The sequence below is a fragment of the Cryptomeria japonica genome, chromosome 11, assembly GCF_030272615.1.
Source record: "Cryptomeria japonica chromosome 11, Sugi_1.0, whole genome shotgun sequence".
NCBI classification, from domain to species: domain Eukaryota; kingdom Viridiplantae; phylum Streptophyta; class Pinopsida; order Cupressales; family Cupressaceae; genus Cryptomeria; species Cryptomeria japonica.
Window position 1 is genome coordinate 734,539,098 of NC_081415.1, and position 22,014 is coordinate 734,561,111.

At 32.7% G+C, this 22,014-nt stretch overlaps 1 protein-coding gene across 5 annotated transcripts; it reads left to right on the forward strand.

Annotated features, from left to right (window-relative positions):
• The first annotated feature begins 927 nt into the window (after nt 1–927).
• LOC131053271 (zinc finger protein WIP6) lies at nt 928–4,416 on the forward strand. 5 transcript variants are annotated; one of them, XM_057987885.1, is made up of 5 exons: nt 928–1,046; nt 1,222–1,283; nt 1,412–1,468; nt 1,584–2,242; nt 3,334–4,416. In XM_057987885.1, exons 4-5 carry the CDS (start codon nt 1,643–1,645, stop codon nt 3,775–3,777), a joined length of 1,044 nt encoding a protein of 347 aa, XP_057843868.1. In that variant the 5' UTR covers nt 928–1,046; nt 1,222–1,283; nt 1,412–1,468; nt 1,584–1,642; the 3' UTR covers nt 3,778–4,416. The 5 variants fall into 5 exon arrangements, with proteins under 5 accessions (XP_057843868.1, XP_057843866.1, XP_057843864.1 ...); XM_057987883.1 differs by having other exon boundaries at nt 929–1,046; nt 1,587–2,242; XM_057987881.1 differs by having other exon boundaries at nt 929–1,046; nt 1,222–1,468; nt 1,587–2,242.
• The last annotated feature ends 17,598 nt before the right edge of the window (nt 4,417–22,014 follow it).

Here is a 22,014-nt window from a genome sequence, read left to right on the forward strand (position 1 = left end):
AATTGAAATCCACTATCAACAAAATGCAGGCTTCATAAAAGTCAAAGACATAATTACCATCTTGCAAACGTCTCGCTTATAATAACGTACGGTGTGGGAGCAGAAAACTCCATTACTAAACATATAATAGAGCCAAACTTTCAGTGACTAGTTAGCCCCCATTTATGCAAACAAATATGCAATCATAACAAGCTTGACAAAAGTAAGAAGCGTTTAACATTTGAGTAACTTGTTATGTTGTAAGCTTTCTCTTTTCACCAGCTCACTGCTGGTTCATTATTGTTTTTCAAATCATTCATATGACAATAATTTAGGGTTGAGATGAGATGTAAATTCTATGGTTAGTGGGCTTTGTTGCGTAGATAATTATATTTTCATTTAGTTGTTTCTGGATTTGATTGTGTAACTTTTTTTTAGCATCAACGTTTGGGATGGCATTCCGTGATTCATTATGAGGATGTTAGAGAATGTCAATGTCAGGATATGTAAGATTGTAAGTTGATGGATTATGAAGTGTGATCCGAAAGATATGTAAGATTGTAAGTTGAAAAATCAAGAAGTTGATCCAAAATATTGATGTTTAAAAAAGTTACACAATCAAATTTAGAAACAACTAAATGATATTAATATAAATTGTAGAAATCTGATAACAATTATATTATTTTTTAATTTTATTTATTGATTTCAAGAAATTCCACCTTTTCAAGCTTGAATTTATATATAAATGTAAACCTTTTGTTTGTAAAGAAGTCAAAGGGCGCATGGGCGCATCAAGAATGGATAGCTTGTGCAGGAGAACATTGAAAATAGAAGGGAAAAAAGAATTATTAAAGCAAAGAGGAGGGACCCTAATTATCCCCCGCTTTTATCCTTGGAAACCTTTGTTTCGGGATAATCAAATTGCCTTTTTCGTATTTTATTGTGTGTGTTATGAATTCTTTATCTTTGGTAAACACAAAAAGAAGTGTCTCCGCACGTATCCACTAGAAAATATATGTCTGCATTTGGTTGATTAACTTGCCTTGAATGAAACATGCCTAAGTCATGTAAGTAAGTAAATAGATAAATAATTGGAATCTCTCTTTTTGTGTCTGTATGGGTATATATATTTATATGTTAATGTCCTTGTTGAGCAATGAAGAGGAGGCTCCACAGCTCTTCTCCTGTCTGCAAATCCTAATCCTGGTTTGTTTGTTGTAAATCTATTTTCCCCTCTGGCAGGTGGAAGAGAAGATAACAGCACTTGTTGACCAGAAATATTATGAGGGTAGCGGCAGGTTGAGGTACCAACATCTGTCACCACTGCCGTTTACTATTCCTTGCATAACTCTCATATTATTTTTTATGCACAAACAAACATGGGGTTTGCCCATCAGGAATGTTGACTGTCATTCTCTCCCTACCTGCTTAGGATATTGTGTTTTTATGGGACTTTTTATGGATCCAAAGAAGATTTCCACCTAGTTAGGTGAGCTCATTCTTCTCTGCTCTTTTCATTTTCCTCCTTTTCCAAGCTATTATTATTTTGTTTTGTTGCAGTGTTCTGACCATTATGTATTGCTCTGATTGGGAATGTTTTGTAGCAGGCAAAGGAAGAAGCCCTGGCACTGTTTGTTGTAGAAAAGAAATTGGGTTTGTTGATATGATGAATATGAGAACATTATATCAGGCCCCTCATAATACTGATCAGAATCTACCCATGAGTGCATATCCTATTTCCTTCACAGAATGGCTCAAACCCAAACCCTCATCTGGCCTATTAAGCAGTTCTCAGCTTCCCATGGCCATTCCATTCCAAAGTGAGTACCACTTGTTTTCTCCTTACCCTCAAGTTCAACAATATGAGCAACGTGAAAGGTGTGAATCCCCTCCCTTGAAGGAAGCCCTTCCCTTACTGAGCCTTAGCCCTCCAAGGAACAGGAACCCCTGTATGCATGATTACATGGAAGCAGGAGAGGATCAGGAGGATCAGGAGGTTCTGGATAATAGTGTAACGGTGGCCTTGCATATTGGTCCTCCTAACAATAACAATAAAAGTACTGGTTTGAGCTGTAAGGCAGATGATCAGCCTGTTGCCAACTGTTATTTCACCGACACAAGAGATAAGGTGTTGCAAGAAAGTGCAGGAAGAGTCCAGGATGGGCAGTATTGGATACCCACTTCAGAGCAGATTCTCATCGGTCCTACACAGTTCTCTTGTCCAGTCTGTGGCAAGACATTCAATAGATACAATAACATGCAGGTATGTCCAACCTCTACTCATACCTCTGCTTATATTATTATCATCACCATCTCTCCTTTTTATTAACTTTCTGCTTTCATGATCCATGTATAAACGCCAAGGTCTCTTGATCTAGAATCTCTATGCAGGAATATTTGAAGAAATTAGATATAGTTTGCTGAGCTTGGAAAACAAATAGGCAGCCATATTAGGTTTGTCATACAATATGGGAAAACGATCCCACGTTTGCAGTCTTCTTCATTTCAAAAATGTTTTTGTGCCCTTTTTAATTTGTGTTTCAGAGAGGAAGCTAATTTGCAGATTAGGGTTGAGTTGTCCTGGATTTTATTGAGTGTTTGGTATAGTATTTGTATAGATCCCATAGGGTCTTGTGATGGAGCAAATTCATTTGATCCTGATGTGTTTCTTCATCGTGTTATAAATGTTGCAGGAAAAATCGAAATCTATGGTGGTTGAGGCCATAGCTACTGTCCCTTTCCTTCCCACAGATCTCATAACTGTAATCACTAATAATTGAGATCATTATGAAACCGTGACCCAATACACATTTGCCACGCCTGGCTTCACATGCAACCAGGAAAAGGTTGACGATGGGATGCATTGGATGTGATAAAAGTCCGTCCAAGACTGAAACATTATGTAGTATTTTGATCCAAAGTTTTGGAAAACATACAAAACCTACTGAGTAGGCAGGTACATTATATGAATACAGTGTTAGAAGATTGTAGAATATCCTAAACTAAATTGCTTCTAGATCTTGGCTGCCTGTTTCTTAAATTGCATTATCTACAGTCTGAGTATAGTGGAAGGAAAAGACAGACATACGCACAAAAATACAGACAAAAGCAAAAGAGATAATCTAGTTTAGCGTATACATGTATATGCGAGTGTATCAGAAGGAACTACTGTATTTTTTCTTTTGTTTGTTTGTTTGTTTAAGCGTGTAAGGATATACCTTCCTGCCTGCTGTACTTGTCTTTTGTTTGAAGTGTGAAAAGAGAAAAAGGAAAGGAGGTGATTTTGAGATCTAGTGTTTTGATCTTCTGATATATTGTGTTTTGTTTTTTTGAACTTTTTGTTGCATGGAACAGATGCACATGTGGGGGCACGGATCACAGTACAGAAAGGGACCAGAGTCTCTGAGAGGAACACAGCCCACAGCAATGCTGAGGCTGCCGTGCTACTGCTGTGCAGAGGGATGCAAGAACAACATAGATCATCCTCGGGCAAAGCCTCTCAAGGACTTCCGCACCCTTCAAACTCACTACAAACGCAAGCATGGCATCAAGCCTTTCTCCTGCAGAAAGTGCAACAAATCTTTTGCTGTGAGGGGGGACTGGCGAACACACGAGAAGAACTGTGGAAAGCTATGGTTTTGCATATGTGGGTCAGACTTTAAGCACAAGAGATCCCTCAAGGACCACATCAGAGCCTTCGGCCATGGCCATGCTTCAACTCAGCAACCTGATAATGCCTCATTTGAAGATGAAGAAGACCAGCCCACAGAGGATGACCTCTCAGCCGCCTCTCTCTGACCACCTCATGCCACCATACCACCAATAAACTAGGTCTAGCGCCGTCTTAGATAGATAGATGCTTTTCTTATTTCCCATTTCCCATTTCCCATGTTGGTTTTGTTTTGTTTGTATCAAGTGTATGTAGAGAGGGGTGCTCATTAACAAAACACTCTTACGTGTGTTAATACAAAAGTCTGTACACGGTTAAGAGTGGTTTGCTAATAAGAAGCACAACAGTGAAGGAGGATACAACACAGTTGTTATTTAAATAGCTATATGTATACAACATTTATCTCCATAGCCTGCAGGCGCTGTGAAGTAGAAGAATTTCCAGTACCCACATTGTTTTCTCGTCCTATAAGACAGTCATACACGTGCAAGTGTCATTAGATGTATATGGGCTCTGCGGAAAAGGAGCCCTTTTGTGGTCGACCTATCTACCATCCTAAGTAATGGCAAGGAGACCGACCACTGCTGTCTTATATGAAGAGAAAATAATGTGTATTGTTTGTAAGCTGTTACAGTGATGGGAGTTGAGTTAGAGAGGAGGAAATTCAGCTACTTCATAGACTTAATCAAAATAGCTAGACCTTATAGCTGTTCTATTATGAAATAAATATTTATAAAAACAGTTTTCATGCTGCTTTTTTCCTTTTACCAATGTTCTACAGTCTTGTATTTCTGAGAATTTAAAAAGAAAAAAATGTCTAGTTGATGTACTGGAACCGGCAGACACGGGCTGGGATTTTTGACTTGCACACTTTTCTCTTTTAGCCAGCTCAAATTCATACTGAAGTTGTTGATTCGCGCTAATTCTAACAATATATTCCAATCCGGGCACTGTTAAACCAAAATAAATAATACCCATTATGTGATTGTTGTTACTGTTAATTTTCTGACTTGTAGTATCATTTCTAGAGCATGCTAGTAACTCACTAATATATATATATTAGCTTGGCCATAGGATTCCTTTGTTTACCTGCTCCACTGACTCAATTTTTTTAAGCTCAAAACCTTGTTGAAACTCGTTCAAACGACAATACAATGGAATTATCGGATTTGGTGAAAATTGACCTTCATTAATGGAGATGGTATATTGCAGTCATGGTCACGTACATCGAAAGAATATCGTGATGGAGAAAGAAAGCAGCGAGCTTAATTAATGGCTACCTAAATATCATATTGTCGTATTGCAGATCTCCCAAAGAATGGAATGGAATTTTAAATCGCCCTAGACAAAAATAGGGCACCAGGGAGCGTTTTAATAGTCAGAAGCAATAATTATTAATAATATAATATTCTGACATGGGAAGGTGGGGTTAAAAAACAGCAATGTCTTCTATGGACGTCTGTTCCAATTGTAAACCTAATACCACTTACAGATATCAAGTAAACAGGCCAGTCTTTCCATTTTGGTATGCCCGTGTTTTCTAAATCTTCTTCTTTGACTGATGCACAGTAACTCGTTTAACTTCGATCTTCAACTTCTGAGTGGACCCGATTTTACTATTGCAGTCCTCCTCCCCCACCATTGCTTTTTCTGAACCTGGGAGTTCATTGCTCTCTGTTGACGCTTTTTTATTATCATTCAGATTTCCTGCTCTCAAGTTTTATAAGCTTTCATTAGTAGTGCCACTGGCAATTTGGCAGAATGAATTCTCTCAATTTGGCAGAATGAATTCTCTCCCTCTACTTTTGATAGATTTTTCTTACTTAAACTCTTTTTCGTCTGTATCAACTATCTTTTACAAGGTAAGCAAAGATTTGATTTTTCAAAACTGCACGAGGATGGCCGTCTTATATTCTGATTTCTATCCGCCTGGTTTCTGTTCAAATCCATTTTTGATAAGAGAAGAAGAGAAGAGACGATGGGATTGTAATGCCCACCTTTTGCTTTGTTCTTGATTTGTAATTTGACTGTTTTTTCTCCAAAATCTGCAAAACCAGGTGATTAAAAAAAGACAATAATTATTATCAAAATTTACAATAATAAAAGAATTCCAAATCTTCTGAAACTATCTATAGTTATGCTACTACATATCTTGAAGTTATTATATGTTTGATTTTAGAATATACATAAAAGTAATCTATTTTTTCTCTAAGCTTCTTGTTATAATATTATCAAGTATAACATTATTCATCTCATTATCTCCAAATTCTTATAGCACCTTTGATATTTAAAATTTAAACCAACTTTAATTGTTCTTGTTTACTTTCATTTCCTTATTAGTTAAATCATGTGATTCTTCGTTGCATCTTCACAATGAATTGTTAAACAAAAAAATTTAACAATATAATTCGTACTCTCTTGATTAATAGTCAATTAATGATTTTCCTTCAATTCTTCTTGATTTTACATGAAAAATTAGAGTTGATCTTATAACTATACTTGTAATTCAATTTAATGAAGTAAATACTAGATGTAAAATTACAATTAAAAAATTTATCTTCTATTAAAATTAGTGGAAAGAAAAGTCAAACCATATTATAATAGAAGTGTTTCTACAGTACTAGGATTTTTCTTGTTATACAATATTTAATAACAACTTTATTATTAAAAAATTAGGCTCTTTAATTTTTCATTTATTATCTTGCTATCATACTTTTAAATATATAAATACATTATTATATATGTAAAAACTATACTTTTTCCAATGCATAATTATTCATTGGCTTAATAATTGATACAAGTGTACACAATTACTAATTTCATTTAAAACTGGTTTTCATATATTTTTCTTGTAACATGAACTTGTCATTTTAAGAAAACATATTTTTTTAACATAACCATTTTCTTGTAATGTGTTATAATAAATATTATTTACTCATGCTTAAGTCCAATTTTGGCATTTATCATTTAATATTTTGTTTTGCATTAATATTTGTAGTTGGGTAGTTCACAATAGTTGTCACCACCTACCTTTGCATTGAGACACATGTCCATATCATGTGATCTCATACCTGCCTCTCTTTCCTATTTAAGTAAGGCTATTCTACATTATAAACTAGCTCAACTTAATATATGTCATCTCATCTGGTGATATATTTGTTTCTCTTGTGAAAGTTTCTGCAAGTTGTGATTCTAGCTTCGAAGTTATACTCCTACAATATGTATGTAATTATATAATATATTTTGATTTCATTTTTAACAAGATATGAATTTAAGCTATTTGAGATGAACTCACTTGATTAAATAATAGAACCACTTTCCCTTTTTTATTATAATTTTCAAAAAAAAAAATATCAAATTTATTTGAACTATTATTTCTTAAAATAATAGAATCATGCTTCTTAGAATGAAATTTTGTTAACCATATTCCTTATTAAAATTCATATTAACTATTTATATATAAAAATTAAATGAATTTCTAATTGGTTCTACTACACTAGTTTTCCACCATTATTTTATCAAAAATTTCATGAGCTCCATCATCTAGCTATTCTCTATATATTTCTCAACTAATGAGATCATTGCACTTTAAAAATTATTCTTAAAGCATTACCAACAAGGTATTTTGAATTTATTTTAGCTCCCATTTATCAAGATATGTAGCCAACATCTCTTTACCAAAAAAATACAATCTTAGCATCTATAAGCCTCACTTAATTTTTTTTATGTTTTATCATTTAAAAAGATCTTTTTTCTAGAGGTAAAAACCTAAATATGTGTGCATATAGTGAAATAGAGTTGGGAGCAATTAAATAAACCATATGACTGACACAAGGTCAATTATGAGCTAATGGGTATTGTTCTAGTTTACCAACATACAACCTTGACAATAAGATTAAGTGTTTAGCTTAATCTACCTCTAATACAAAAAAAATCCCAATATAATTTCCTTTTTTTAATGATAATAGATATGTGTTATATTAATAATATAAAGAAAACACATAAAATATCAAGTTTTGTAGATAAGCTAAAACCTCAACAACAAACACCCAAAAATAATGGTAGTTCAACTATATCCCTCTATAACATTTACAAAATTGCCTTCTATATTGGCATCAAGTGAAATCATGGAAAACCTAAAACCCCTATCAACCATACACCAATGAAAGAGATTAAAATTCTCAAACCATTATAAAAAAATTGACTAACCTAGCAACTTGTCAATCACTTCAGCTCCTTCTTCACAAGCTTGAGAGGGTCATTGTACCAATAGTCCTCTAGATCAAATTTTGGTCCCTTTGACACTTTCTTCACTTTTGTTACCTCGTCTACCCTTAGCAACTTCTCCCTTTTGTTAAGGAAATCCTTCAAATCTTCCCACCCCATTTGTACCTCCATCTTGCACTTCTCTTTATCACTTGAGGCACTCCATAAAATGAAGAAATGGAGCGGGGGTTCATATTCGCCAAATCACAGCTAATCTCCATGACAGGCCACCAAACCCTTGCCTAGTTCATCCACCACCATGAGGGATTTTATCACGTGCATCCAATCATATCTCACACATTTGTGCATTATTCATTCAAACTCCTCTTTATAACCCAACTCCAGACCCCTGGTGAGGAACATTGACACAATATTGATATTAGAGCAATGTATGTGTTCTATCTTCATGAACTCTTCACCAAGTAGGATGTCAATAATCTACAAAAAGATGGCCTCTTCAATTTTAAAAGCACTTTGCGATCTTTCTCTGAAATCTTTCCAATGAATGACAACTATTGTTTTTGGGTGAGGGGTGTGAAACTCACCTCCATCTTGCACTCTCATCACCCAAAACTTCACACCTTGCCACCACCCTAATCTACACACACAATGAAAAATGCCAATTCTTGGTGCCTTTTCCATTAAAATGCATACCTTGTGTCACATTTAGAACACTCTACAAAGCCAACCTATCCTTCCATCACAAAACATATTTACTTTCTGTCATTGATGATGTCAAGTCCATCAATCCACCCAAAATTAAGATTATGAAAATCTTCCCATAATTCTCCATGATCTGTTGTTAATGACATTGCCACCTTGGACAAAATGTTAGCCAACTATTCCCAACTCTTAATACATGTGGGATATTTTATAATCTTGGAAAGATTTTAAATGTTTCCCAATGCAATTTATGTATTTATTTAAAATCCAAGCCAATGAACCCCCTCTAGTAATGACATTTAAATAAATAATGAATGCCCCTCTAAATGTAATTTGGTTACACATAATTGTTTTGCCATTTTTATCACTTCAAATGCCCCTTTCACTTCCATCTTGTTGTTAGTTCCCTCCATCAATTTATTGGCTTCTAATGCCACAATTTTACCCAAACAATCCCTTGCAACATACCCTTCTCTAGAAGGCCTCAGGTTTCCCTTTGAAGTTCCATCAAAATTCACTTTGATCCAACCTTTCTTTGGATTCATCCACAACCTCCATTCTATCTTGTGATCCTAGATTAGCCAATAGAGGCTCATTAATAGGCAATATAATTTCCATTTTTAAGATCATAGTAACTATCAAGATTAGGTGTTTGACCTAATATGCCTATAATACAAGAAATTCAATTTTATTAGTATAGTTTTCTCTTTCAAGATAAAGTGAGGTATGAAATGGTAAAATATTTTAATCTTGATAATAAATTTATTTTTTTTATTAAAATAATGAACTACAACTAGATAGATTCAAAATACAAGATAATAGACTCTACCCTAGATCAACTAAGAACATTTTTTTCTCATTTTCATCTAGGAGGCCTTATAGATAGTATATAAATTTAGAGAAATAAAACTTAATAATATCAAAATAAATGATCCTTAGTGGCTGGGCAACACATAAAAAATTGGAAGGACTACATAACTTGGAGGAAGAGGTTTAGTTTATTTTAAGGTTTATCTATATCATACTTAACTAATCAAGAGGTCATCTTAGCAACATAATGAATCAATAAATAGTCAAACAAACCAATCTACTCAAAGTAACTACAATATAAAGAGGAAAGATACTATTAGAACTAAAAGAAATAAATTGTTAAAAGGAATCATTAATTTAGAGTTTGATGATTTCTCTAGGTTTTTGAAGGCTTCCAAAAGTTATTAAAAAATCTTTGGGGCTAAGTGGAAAAATTAATAATTATGTTGGATGTTAGTATATAGGGTTATAGTGATTGTATCTAAAGTTTGCATGCTATTTTTATTAATGAGTGATCCTCTCCTTTGTATAAATTAGCATTATTGATAGTCATTTGTGTAATTTTATTTGTTCAACCTATAACTTGGTGTAGGTTCTTGTCTTAAATTTTCTAGCCTTATACTACATGCAAAAATCCTACTATGAATACTAGGTACTTTAATGAATTAACCTACATAAGAGAAGAATATAAAGGAAAATATTATACAAATACTTGATAATAATTGAAAATAATAATCCACTTTGAGGGGTGACCCTCAAAATATATCAAATAAGAACACAAATGACAATATGTTGTGATAATAAAATAACCACTACACCGCACGCACACGTGCACGCGCACACACACACACACACAATACTTATTCTATTGATTCCACCTAGGACAACCTAACCACCTATATAATATTATAGTAATAAACATATAATTTAATTAATGACTATGCAAGATACAAGTTGGTCCTACATATACCAATCACTCTATACAAGACTATCATCTAATAGAACGCATTAGTTGAATAATCAAGAAGAAATATATTTTCATAATATCTTGATAATGATTATTTTTTACACATTTTACAATGTGACTAAGTTATTTAAAGGTGGTACTATTTATAGTCATGAGGTTGATAGTTATTTAAAACTCATGGTATGATGGTACCATGATAAGCTTAATAGCTATCTCTTTTTAGCAAGTTTATCCCAACAGTCCCTATTAATACAACATCATGGAAGTTCCTCATGTTTATGATAGTTATGTTGGTTTTGATACTTTCCTTTATGGTAGATGATACTCATACTCATATTTATTTTCAAATGCTTTATGATGCTCTTCTATTTTCTATGATAATACTTCTACTTGCTTGATAGTTCCTTGACCTTCATGTCCATCTTTTTTTTTGAGTTAAGGTGATATAATCTTGACCACATTAGTCCTATGTTAGTCTTTAAAACTTTTTGTTTTATCCATGAATTCAAATGACTATACATTTTTGTAACATCTATTTTTTAAAACATGACTGTTCTTTTATCATCAAACTTGTTTTAGGTAATAGGACTATCTCCTATGACATGCACAATGACACCTATGTTATCTTTTCTTGGTGATTGTCTTATTTGATTCATTCAATGTTAGTTCTCTACGTATTTAGACCATCCTCTTTGATCTCATGAGAGTCTTCTCTCATTGCATAATAACCTTAATCAAATATGTAAGTGACTATTCTTAGTGATATTTTTACTTATAGAATAGTCTTTTATAAAATTTTAAAAATATTATTTTAACAATTGGTTGATGAGATTCATCATTGCATTTTAGAAAATAAAAAAGTTTAAATAGTATATATATTTATCCTCTACTATTTCTAAGATATTTAAAACTTGACATAGTAGTGGTAAGAGACTACCCTTTGGTGCTAGAGTGGTCCCTTGTTGAATTGGTAGTATTTTAAGTCCATTTTTTAATTAATAGATTTTAACTCTTTACAACTTGTAAGTGGAAATACCATACCCAAATAGTGTATGGCTAAAAATCTTGACATGATCTAGAATTATTTGTATAATATTAGTTCTTTATTGTTGTTGGAATAGTGCACTTTTCTATAGATGGAAACATGATTATACAAATCAACTTTATTTTTATGGCGAGGGTATGAATTTTTTTTATCATAGTAATAATTTTATTATCTAATTGACTAAAATTTATCTCTCACAATGTTTGAATAGTAGTCCATTATAACTTTCATAATGTTCTTCAACCTGATGATAACCATGTTAAAGCCCACATGATTTTCCTATTAAGATTATGATTGTTCATTTTTATTCAATCGTTGATGTATTAATCAATTTTTCATTACCCTTCATGATTTATCTTTATAAGAGACCCCCTTATTTCTCATCAATTTTTGAGAAGCTTTCCTTAAGAAAACTAATTTTTAAGTTTCTATAAGATATTTTAATTGAATTACAAGATGAAATTATCCTTATGTCACATATTATATTAGTTTCAACATCTATAGTAGAACCTTGGAACAAAAACCATGTCTTCAAGATCCTAATTGCATGAACTCATAAGCACAAGACAAAATGCATCAAATCCTCTTATAAAATGATGGAATTTTAAACATAAATAAATAAAAATACAAACTCCTTAACACCCTAAATGATGTAAAAACTGAATTCACATCCATGAGATCACACAAACATGTTTATATGACTAAAATACTGCTTTTATTCCTAGATATTGGGTGTCCCATTGTAGTGTGTCTCATTCTTTGTCTAAGTGGGACATTAAAAATCAATATTTAACCAAAAAAAAATTATATATCATGTATAGAAAGAAACCTATTAAGAACTTGTAGATGATGTGGACTATTGATTTTTTAGATTTTATGTATAGATTCTAAATATATATTTGTGTTTTTAATTTATTACTAAATTTTAACTCAAATTAATCATATTGTTTAGAGTGATTTTATTCCATAATACATAACTTTTTTATGTATCAAATATAATTATTTTATTGAAATGAGGATATTGATCTACCAAATGATATTTTTTTTAGATACTATTTTATAACTTTTTATACTTTTCCATGTGCATAGAGTAGAGATCCTTGTTTGGTAAAAATAACTTTTTAAACTTAAAAATAGAAAAATCATAATTAAAATAAATTATATTGAAAATTTTGCATTTTGAAATCCCACTCAAACTTGATTGCAATCCTATTAGATTTCACGTCATGGTGATACCATTTTATAGTCCAGCCCTACTTTTCAATAAAAACTTATCCCAAATATTTATGAGAAAGAATGGTGTGACATCCAAATGACTTTTGTATGAAGTACCTTAGAATGCAAGCATCATCAAAGAAAGTTTTTGCTACGTAAATCAATTTAAAAATGAAGTATATATATAAAAAAATTTAAATCATTTAAAATTCATGATGACATCACCTTAAAATGAATATCCTTATATAAAAAAAAATTAACACGTAGAATTTAAAATTTAAAAGATGACCTTCATTCAAAGATATTTTATTATTTTTAGACTCTTGGGTTCATTTTTTATCTCATATGATAGATAGGACACATTGATTTAGAATCAAACTCCTAAACAACAAATAATACTTGATTTTCGCATTTTAGGACTAAAATACACATCATTTTGAGATGAAAAACAAGTATAACCCTTGGTTTTCTATATAGATCACAAATTATGAACCTTACTTCCCTATTATCTATTCCATACCTTTTTTGAATGGTAAAAATCAATAGTAAATTTGATTAATTATGAACCTAAGACATGAAAAATCAATAAAATATCAATAAATGTTTCCAAATACCTTCCTTTTACAATTAATTATCTTTTCTTTTCTTTCTTCTTTCTTTAATTTTTTAATTTTCTCTTTCTCTTCTTTTTTTATCTTTAATTCTTTTTTCTTTTGTTTCTTGTTTCTTTTATTTTTCTATTTTTTCTTTCTCTTCAATTTTCTATTTTTTCTTTCTCTTCTTTTGATTTTCTTTTTCAAACTATCTTGTGAAGCTATCTCAACCCACAAGAAATGAATTATGTTTTTGAGTTAGGGATCATAGTTTTGATAAAAAGAATAAAATATAAATAATTTCATATAAAAAATATTTTAAAACACACAAGAGGTATTAGCATGTGTTAGCATGTAATGTTTCAAAAAATCATTCTTAAAAAGTACCAAAATTATAAAGAAATTTTTTACACTAACATGCATACAATCTTATATGACTAATAAAATCTATTATACACTAATTTTTCATCACTAAAGGTTAGAATGATGGCATACACAAACAACCTTGGAGAGGATGATAAAGTGAGGGAGGGGCATCAATTTTCAATTTTTTAATAAGCTTGGTCAAGTACATCTATTATAAAAAAGATAGAATAAAGATAGCACAGAAGGGAGGAGAGGAGAATTTGGTGCATAACAGACCTTTATTATGCAGAGCAGATACAAATTGCTAGAATGTTAGCACGGGAAATGTAAAACAACAAAAGCAAAAGAAGAACGTGCATAGAAGATTGAAGAAGTGCACTAGATAAGCATAAACATCTTGTCCCCTATATATATATATATATATATATATATATATATATATATATATATATATATATATATATATATATATATATATATATATATATATATATCCTAGTTGAACGGGTAAACTCACAATAATAGGTTTCAAATTTGGGACATTTTGGTTTCTTTTTTACAAAATCAATGGGTTGGCAGAGTGCCGCCGGATTTTGTTTTTGCTGATCGCACTCCGCCTCATGGCCATCATCGTGGTCGAAGCTCCTCTGCCCGACACTTTCAGACCCCAAGGTCCCAAGTTCCTTGTCGCTCCTCTGGTGGGGGAAATGACGCGTGGAGGCGTCGCTCGGCTACTCCTCCGCGTCGTGGCTCTGCCTTGGGGTGGCCTTTTGCTACTCCTATTAGTTTGGCTCCTACTGTCGGTGATGGTTATGGGTGGCCTGCTGCCACCACCTCTAATTTTCCTCATCTGGCTCTGGCTATTTCGCCTCCTAGGTGGGAGGAAGGAGAAGAAGAAAAATACCCTAGAAGATGGATGGTTTGTGCCGGACCCAGGCTGCTTGAGGAAGTTTTTTGATGAATAGCTTTGTTTTTTGGCTTCGGCTTCTTGCCATTTGACTCTCGTGGGGTGATCTTGTATCCCTCGGCTTTTTTTTGTGAATATGTACTTTAATATTATTATCTAATAGAAAAGGTCTATTCATCAAAAAAAAGAAACACTCAAGTGGTATACACATCATTTTTAAAGAAAGAGAAAATCGATATTAACTTGCAGTTTCAAATAGAAAAGTTAAAGGCGGACTTAGAAAATGAGAAAGAAAAGAGAAAAGCAATAGATAATATGCAGAATGATATAAAGAATAGGATAACAAAAATATAGCTCTACATTTAAAAGCCAAGAGAATGATCAAGCATAGGTGAACCTAGGTGAAATAAAGGAGAAGTTAGATGAAAGTATATAGAAATATGAAAAACAAAGAGTCAAATCATAAAAATTAGAACAAAACGTGGCATAAGCCAATGCCCTAGCAAAAGCCAAACTAAACCAAGTGGAGGAAATAACACGTCAATTGGAAATTGACAAAGAGAATATAAGAAATGTCAATGACAAATTGACAGTAGCTCTAAAAAAAGCATAGAAATAAAATGAGTAGATTCCAAAAATAGAGTATCCAAAGTGTGTAAAAAATAAAAGACATATAAAACAAAATATCTTTGAGGAAATAATAAAAAGGATTGATCAATTGTTTCAATTTTTTCAATCACTCGACAATCTAATAGAACATGCTAGAAAGCTCAATCAATATGTTAAGGACAACAAAAACTTGAATTAAAATAGAAAATGGCAATTCAAACTTTGCAATACTCTACAAAGTCATTGATAGTGAATTGACATCCAAAGGAATTCAAAACCACATAAATGTCTCAATAAAAAGTATCAAATATAATTTTAAAAATTTCTAATCTATCTAAAACTAAGGAATTCTTGTTTGAGGTTGACAAAAAAATACATGATCTACATGAAAAGGTTGACTTCTTCACACACCTTGGTTTGTTGAAACATTTTGGCTTAAGGGATAAATATATTAGCACTATTGTTCTAAAAAAGACAATATAGGACAAGATGAGGTTTGATTTGAACTAGATTCCTTAGAAACTATATGAGGATTATTTTTGGATTCTATCAAACCATTGATATCCTTCTTGCATTTTTATAATCAAGTCAAGATCCACATTCAATTATATATTGTCAATATATTTTCAAATCAGATATAATAAGTTAGAACAACTTGCAATTCCATCAATTGATTAGTGGAGAACACTACAAAAGCTGGTAGGATGATCCAACACTACTCAAGGGTCAAAATTGTAAATTTATTAATTTGAAAGAGATATTCTAAATTTGCAATACTTTTATATATTTGTTCATTGGACAATCAATATAAAATTGAAGTCTATATTTGAGCTTCATTGCAAATGATTCTAAGAATTGTAATTTTTGTAGGGTTTTAGACTTTTAGTTTATATATCTCATATATCATGAGAATGATTTGTAAAATAAATGACAAAAATTGGCTACATTACTTGTATATCTTCATATCCTAGCATGAGAACAAAAAAAACCTTATTCTATTATGGAATTATAAATATATATGTTGCTATCACACATAAAATTTCAATTACAATGGAACCATTTATTTTGTTGCAAATTCTCTCTACACTTCAAGCTCTAAAAAATTGACTGACTATTGTCATGTGATCAATGTACTCATCTCCTACCATTATCTCCACAACACTATAAAAAATGGTTATCCCATATTAAATCCTAGAAAAGTTGTCTAGGCTCAAATTTAGCATATCCAATTTCAACCTACCATAATAATTAATTTCTATAAATATGGGATGAAGGAAAATTGAACCACTACAAAGGGTGGTTAAACCCATGAGGACTCAACAATATTCTCTCCACTCCGAGAAAACCTTTGTGGTTATCTAATCTCTAAGTTTTCTTGCCAGGGCTGAAAAAGTGTGTGAAATTCTATGATACTGAAAGATAAAAATATTCTTACTACTAGATTCAAGAGTGTAGGTTATCAAAACCACTTGGTGAAATTTGTACACTATTTGTCTAGGACGTATAGATGGGTCGAGGATGATAGCACAACACACAAGAATTTTGTACGGATGAAGTATAAAATCTCATAGTAGAAGGCACTAGAAAGCTAGAACTCTAGTTTTGAACACTAAATATAATAAAAAATAAAACATGAAGCTAATAACTAACTAAAATAAACCAATGGAAAGACAAAGATGAGAAGAAGATGTTCACAAGAGGTCTACCAATGAAACCTCTAGCCAACACTGTGCCTTTTCTTGACAAAGCTACACACAAATGAACAAAGATGAAAATGTTGGGGTTGTGATAAGAGGATTTCCATAAGCAAACCCCCGCTTTGGTGTCTCCACCTCCATGGACAACCAAGATAGATTGATTGATAGATAATAACATAAATACAATAAAGGAAATGTCTCAAATGATATGTTACTGAAGATGATAATCAAATGAATAATGAAATGGGAAAGAGAGAAATAACTTCCCTTCAACACCAAAAAGAAAAATCTTGTTGGGATGAAGACAAGTATGAATCTCTCTAGTAGATGAAGCTTCAACAATGGTGGTGATGAAATGAAAAAGTGAAAGACCACAGGAAAGATGCAAAAAACCAACTTTGAAATCTTAGAGAGCACAAGATGGTTCAAAACATTGTCTAAAGAGTCAAAATAAGGTCAAAATGGAAAGATAAAGAGGGTTGGAAGACATCTCGTTGTCAGTGGATTTAGAAGGAGGCATTACACTAATAGAATTAGATAGTGTAATGTCTCAATGGTCTCAATATATGAACAAATCAATCCAAGTAATTAGGAAGTTAGACAAAATGGATGATGAAACAAATTGAGCAAGAAATCAAGGTGGAAGGTCTGATTATCATTTTTTATTAAGCCTAAAGCAAAGGTGCTACATGACGTGGAATTACACTGGGTGCAATTTACAATGTTACATTTGGGCCCCACTTTAGTGAGCATATCAAAAGAAAATGCGAGCTAAAGTAGAGAGAAAAACGATTCAAGAGAATTGTACCAAATTACAAAGGGGAAGAAAATTCTTCTATCCATGTGGAGTTTCCCCCACTAAAGAAACTTGAATCTAACCTTCACAAAGTAGTGTTGGTCTATATCATCATAACATCTTAGTTATAGATAAACATATTAGATGAAAAGAGAAAATTAAAAAATAATGATTAAAGATCAAACACATATTACAAGATAGTGATCATTGAGATATAAGATCATTAGATGGTGTCGATATGGGTAGCAACTTTATGTCCAATTTTGAGCTAGTGTAATCTATCCTTGATTTGAGCACTCTTGGAAGCATATGCATCTACAATTTGCTTATGTTGGTGCATTTAAGCTATCCAAGTTTGGGCATTGAGATCAAACAATTGATCCTCCAAGGTAGCTACAGCTTAGAGAAGCTCCTAAGTGATGGTCTTGTTAGAGTGGTTGTGAGATCAAGTCAACTAGTACCCAAAAATTTAGAGAAATTTGGCAGTATGGGTTATGGCATCATTCCACCACCATATCCAACTAGTATACGGCAGGGGATGTGGATCAATATTTCAAACACGCTAAATATGAGATAATGTGGTCTTTCTTTGTCAATTTGGGAGCCACAATTTGCCATTAAAAATGAAACTATATGAAGAAATGGTCTAGAAAGATGACATCCACCAATGGTTCAATAGGTAAGGAATAACAACTAGGAAAGTAAAAAAATATTGTGTCAAAATCATGGCACAATCAAGACTCGGTCAAAAATGGCCCACAAGTTGGTCATCATATACCAAGATGGTTAATTTGGATGATACTTGGAGTTAGGATCGAAAAGTCTTAGTTTATTACACATATAGAAGTTCACACCTTCCTTTCACCAATTTTCCACCACATAGGCAAGGTATCACATTTGTCATAGGGAGATTCAATCATATTGAAATCCCTACACAAAACCCAAGTGGTGGCTAGCATTGAATCAACTATCCAATATGAGAGGGAAGAATTTTTCAATTGCATCATTAGAGGCATAAATATTGATTACTCCAAAAGAATGATTACACAAGTGAAATGGTGCACAAACTACCTTGATAGTGGGGTCACATCCATGATCAACCATAAGATGATGCGATGTAGGTAAGAGAAAGGTGACAACTCCACCATGACTGGCTTCATGATTCAAATAGAGAGTAGAACTAGTTGACCATATGACACGACACGTAATTGAGAGAAGAAAACACAACACTTTGACTTCATGAAGGCAAAAAAAGTCTAAATATGAAAATCAAGAATACAAATCAGGAACAAAATATCTCCAAGGGAGGTTTGTAAGGCCTCTCACATTCTATAAAATACAATTTATTGAAAATTAAGGGCATTGAACCTTGTTATCCAGCCCATCAAGGGTGGAATTTAACTATTTTGAACTAGCATGTCTTGAGTTGCCAATTTGGACATTTATTTGGCCTGACTATCTATGTCAAAGAACATATTCATCATCCTCCAATTGCCTTGATGAGCTATTTGATCTCCTTTGAGCGACCACAAATGGTGAGTAATGGTGAACTTGACTAGCCTTGGGTTGTGAAGAAATTGCACCACATTGTATTATTGCTACTAAAGTCATTGACCTGGGAGGGTCGACAAATTTTGAAACTTGGGAGCTTGAGGCTTCTTGCCCAAAGGCTTTGGAGGGCAATTTGGGGGAGTTGGTATTATTGACCTTGTAGTTGAATGTTATAGTCCATCCAACCTCATCCTTGGAAGGGGATGGTGAGCTTATAGTGGCTTGTGGAGCTATTTTAGGATTTTTGGGTGTTGGACAACCATCAGGCAATCCTTAATCTTGTGGTCAGATGCTTCACATTGATAGAAAGTATTTGGGAGGTTAATGTACTAGATTCTTTGAGAGTAGAAAGACTCTCCAATTTGGATATCCATAATTTCCTTGAGGTCTTTTAAGAGATCAACCTCCACATGGATCTAATGATTAGGATGAGTCAAGTAAAATTTCTCGAGCTCAACACAAACTATTGTACTCACTAAAGTTGCTAATTAGGACATAAAGTGCCAAAGAGGCATAGATAAGGTAGGAAACTCAACCCAAACCAAGACATGAAGGTACTTTTTGCCTATGAGAAAAAAGTCACGAGTCCAAGGTTTGAAAACAAGTAAAGAAGAGTGGACAAGCCAAGGGCCTCAAGTTAAAATGACTTGAATGTGATTGACTTTATCAAAATGGAAAATAAGAAACCCTTAGAAAGGTCTCATATGGAAACTAGCCAAATCTCATGAAGGGTCCAATATTTGGACACCCAGTTGTGTAACGTGCACTTTTAGGGAGGATCCTTCCCACAAAGTGACCTGGAAAAGAGTAAATTTTCAATCCATTTGCAAGCTTCTTCAAATTTTGGAAGTGGGAGGACAATATCTAGAGGTGTGTTAGAGGACATACCTCATGAAACACCTTTGGGAGGAATTTTTGGGGTCATTTGAGTAGGGAAGTCAAGGGATATCACCTTCAAGCTTTCAACTCCACCATTACTAGTTGTGGAGAGACGAAAAGCCAATGTCATGTAAAATAGAAAAGGAAAAGGCCCTTAGGCCTGACCAATATAATGAGCTCATAATAAATGCACAAAGAAACTAGAAGGTTTTGATAGAAAGTTACAGTATGACATACACAAGAAAGTTGAAAAACCCTAATGAAGCTTGAGATAGTCTCTTGAGTTCGTCAACCTTAGAGTCTTGCTATGAAAATTTGACTAATTACTCTCAAGAAATTCTCACAACTATTATTTAATATGTATTAATACATGTAAAATTTTCACTTTACTTAACAATAATCATACAGACCCAATGAATTTCTAAACAATATTATCTTTTTTTTTTTAATATAAGATAAGTAGAAAGAACTGCCAGTAGATGTAAAAATAGTTGATTTTACAATATAGCACAAAGATCTAAATGCATCCATTTGACCATATTCAACATAGAGATAAACCCAATATCTTAGTACTTTATACAAGCATGTTTATTTTTGGAAAGGTCAAGCGTATTTTTGTCAATTATCCTTTGTATTGCAATTCTTCGACGTGAAGCAAAAGAATAGATATTAGATATCAATGTACTTTTACAGATTCCATCATCATAATATTTTGATTATAGAGGATCATGATTAGAGCTTTGATTTAACATGGAAAGATTAGTATTCATGCATTTAACATTAATCTAGGGTTTTAAAGAGGGACAACGAACGTTCTTAACATTAAAAAAAAATATCTTGTTGAGATCTTGTGGACATTAATATTGTGTGGCCCCGCCACCTCACGTTTTGCTTCCCCGAATATACACAACATAATCTCCCTGCTGTACGAGCTTTGCTTTTTTTCATACAGTTGGAAGACAGCTCGGCAAGTGTTGAGGGAAATTTAGTATTATTAGAATAGATTTAAAAAGTGAAAGGAATGGAATCACACCTTAAAGTTGCCCTAAGTAAGTAAAGAATTTAAAAAATATATAATAAATGATAACTTAACATAATTAGGGTTTTTTTTAATATTTTGTTGGGAATCTTTCTATAGTGTGTTGGTTAAGTGGTGGTGTTCTTGTTGTGACCATCAAGATTCAAACCTTTGTTGGGCTATTGTGATCACAAGGCTTGTGCCTTCCTTGACGTAATGTGCTTGTAGGTTTGAGCTTTATAATTGTTATATGGGGATGAGATCCCCTGTTTGTGACCTCATCAGTTCAAAGCTTCAAGTCAAATGTGTTTCACGTGGAGTCGAAGGGCATGGCATGCTAGTTTCATCGATCATATTAGAAAGTTTGCTACACACTTTGAAAAAAAAACATAATTAAAAAATATTTAATGAATTAATAGATTTGTAATTATGTAGTAAGAGAAATGAAATTAACAACAAGAGAGATAAATTTCAGTCATATGGTTTGAAACTCCACCTCAACTTCCATTTGGTGAGCCTTCATCATTCTTAATAGGATCTTAACTAGTCGGAGTATATTGTTGCCTTCATTTTATTCCTTGTTTTCAAATAAGTAATTATTAAGGATATGCATTTATTTTTTCAAAATTTAATTTTCACGGAATTTTCAAATAGAAGACATTTCAAATTGGCATGCATGCTTTTAAGCACAATTAAAGGCTAGTTTATTAGTTTGTGCTTCATAGCTTGTAGTTATTTTGGAGTTGTGGATTTTGGGCACTTTGACTTGATGTTCATACCTAGGAAGAATTTGCATGGTGCCTTGACTCTTTAATTGCTAGTGAAATTTTTCGTTTACATATTTTTGGGTTTGAATGCTTTGGTTTATCTAAATTACATTATTTTGACATATGTGAGTTCTATGATTTTCTTAGCTAGGAGAACTAGTCATGTTGGAGAATGCATGTGTATAGTATGATATCATCAAAGTCATGTCAGTGTGC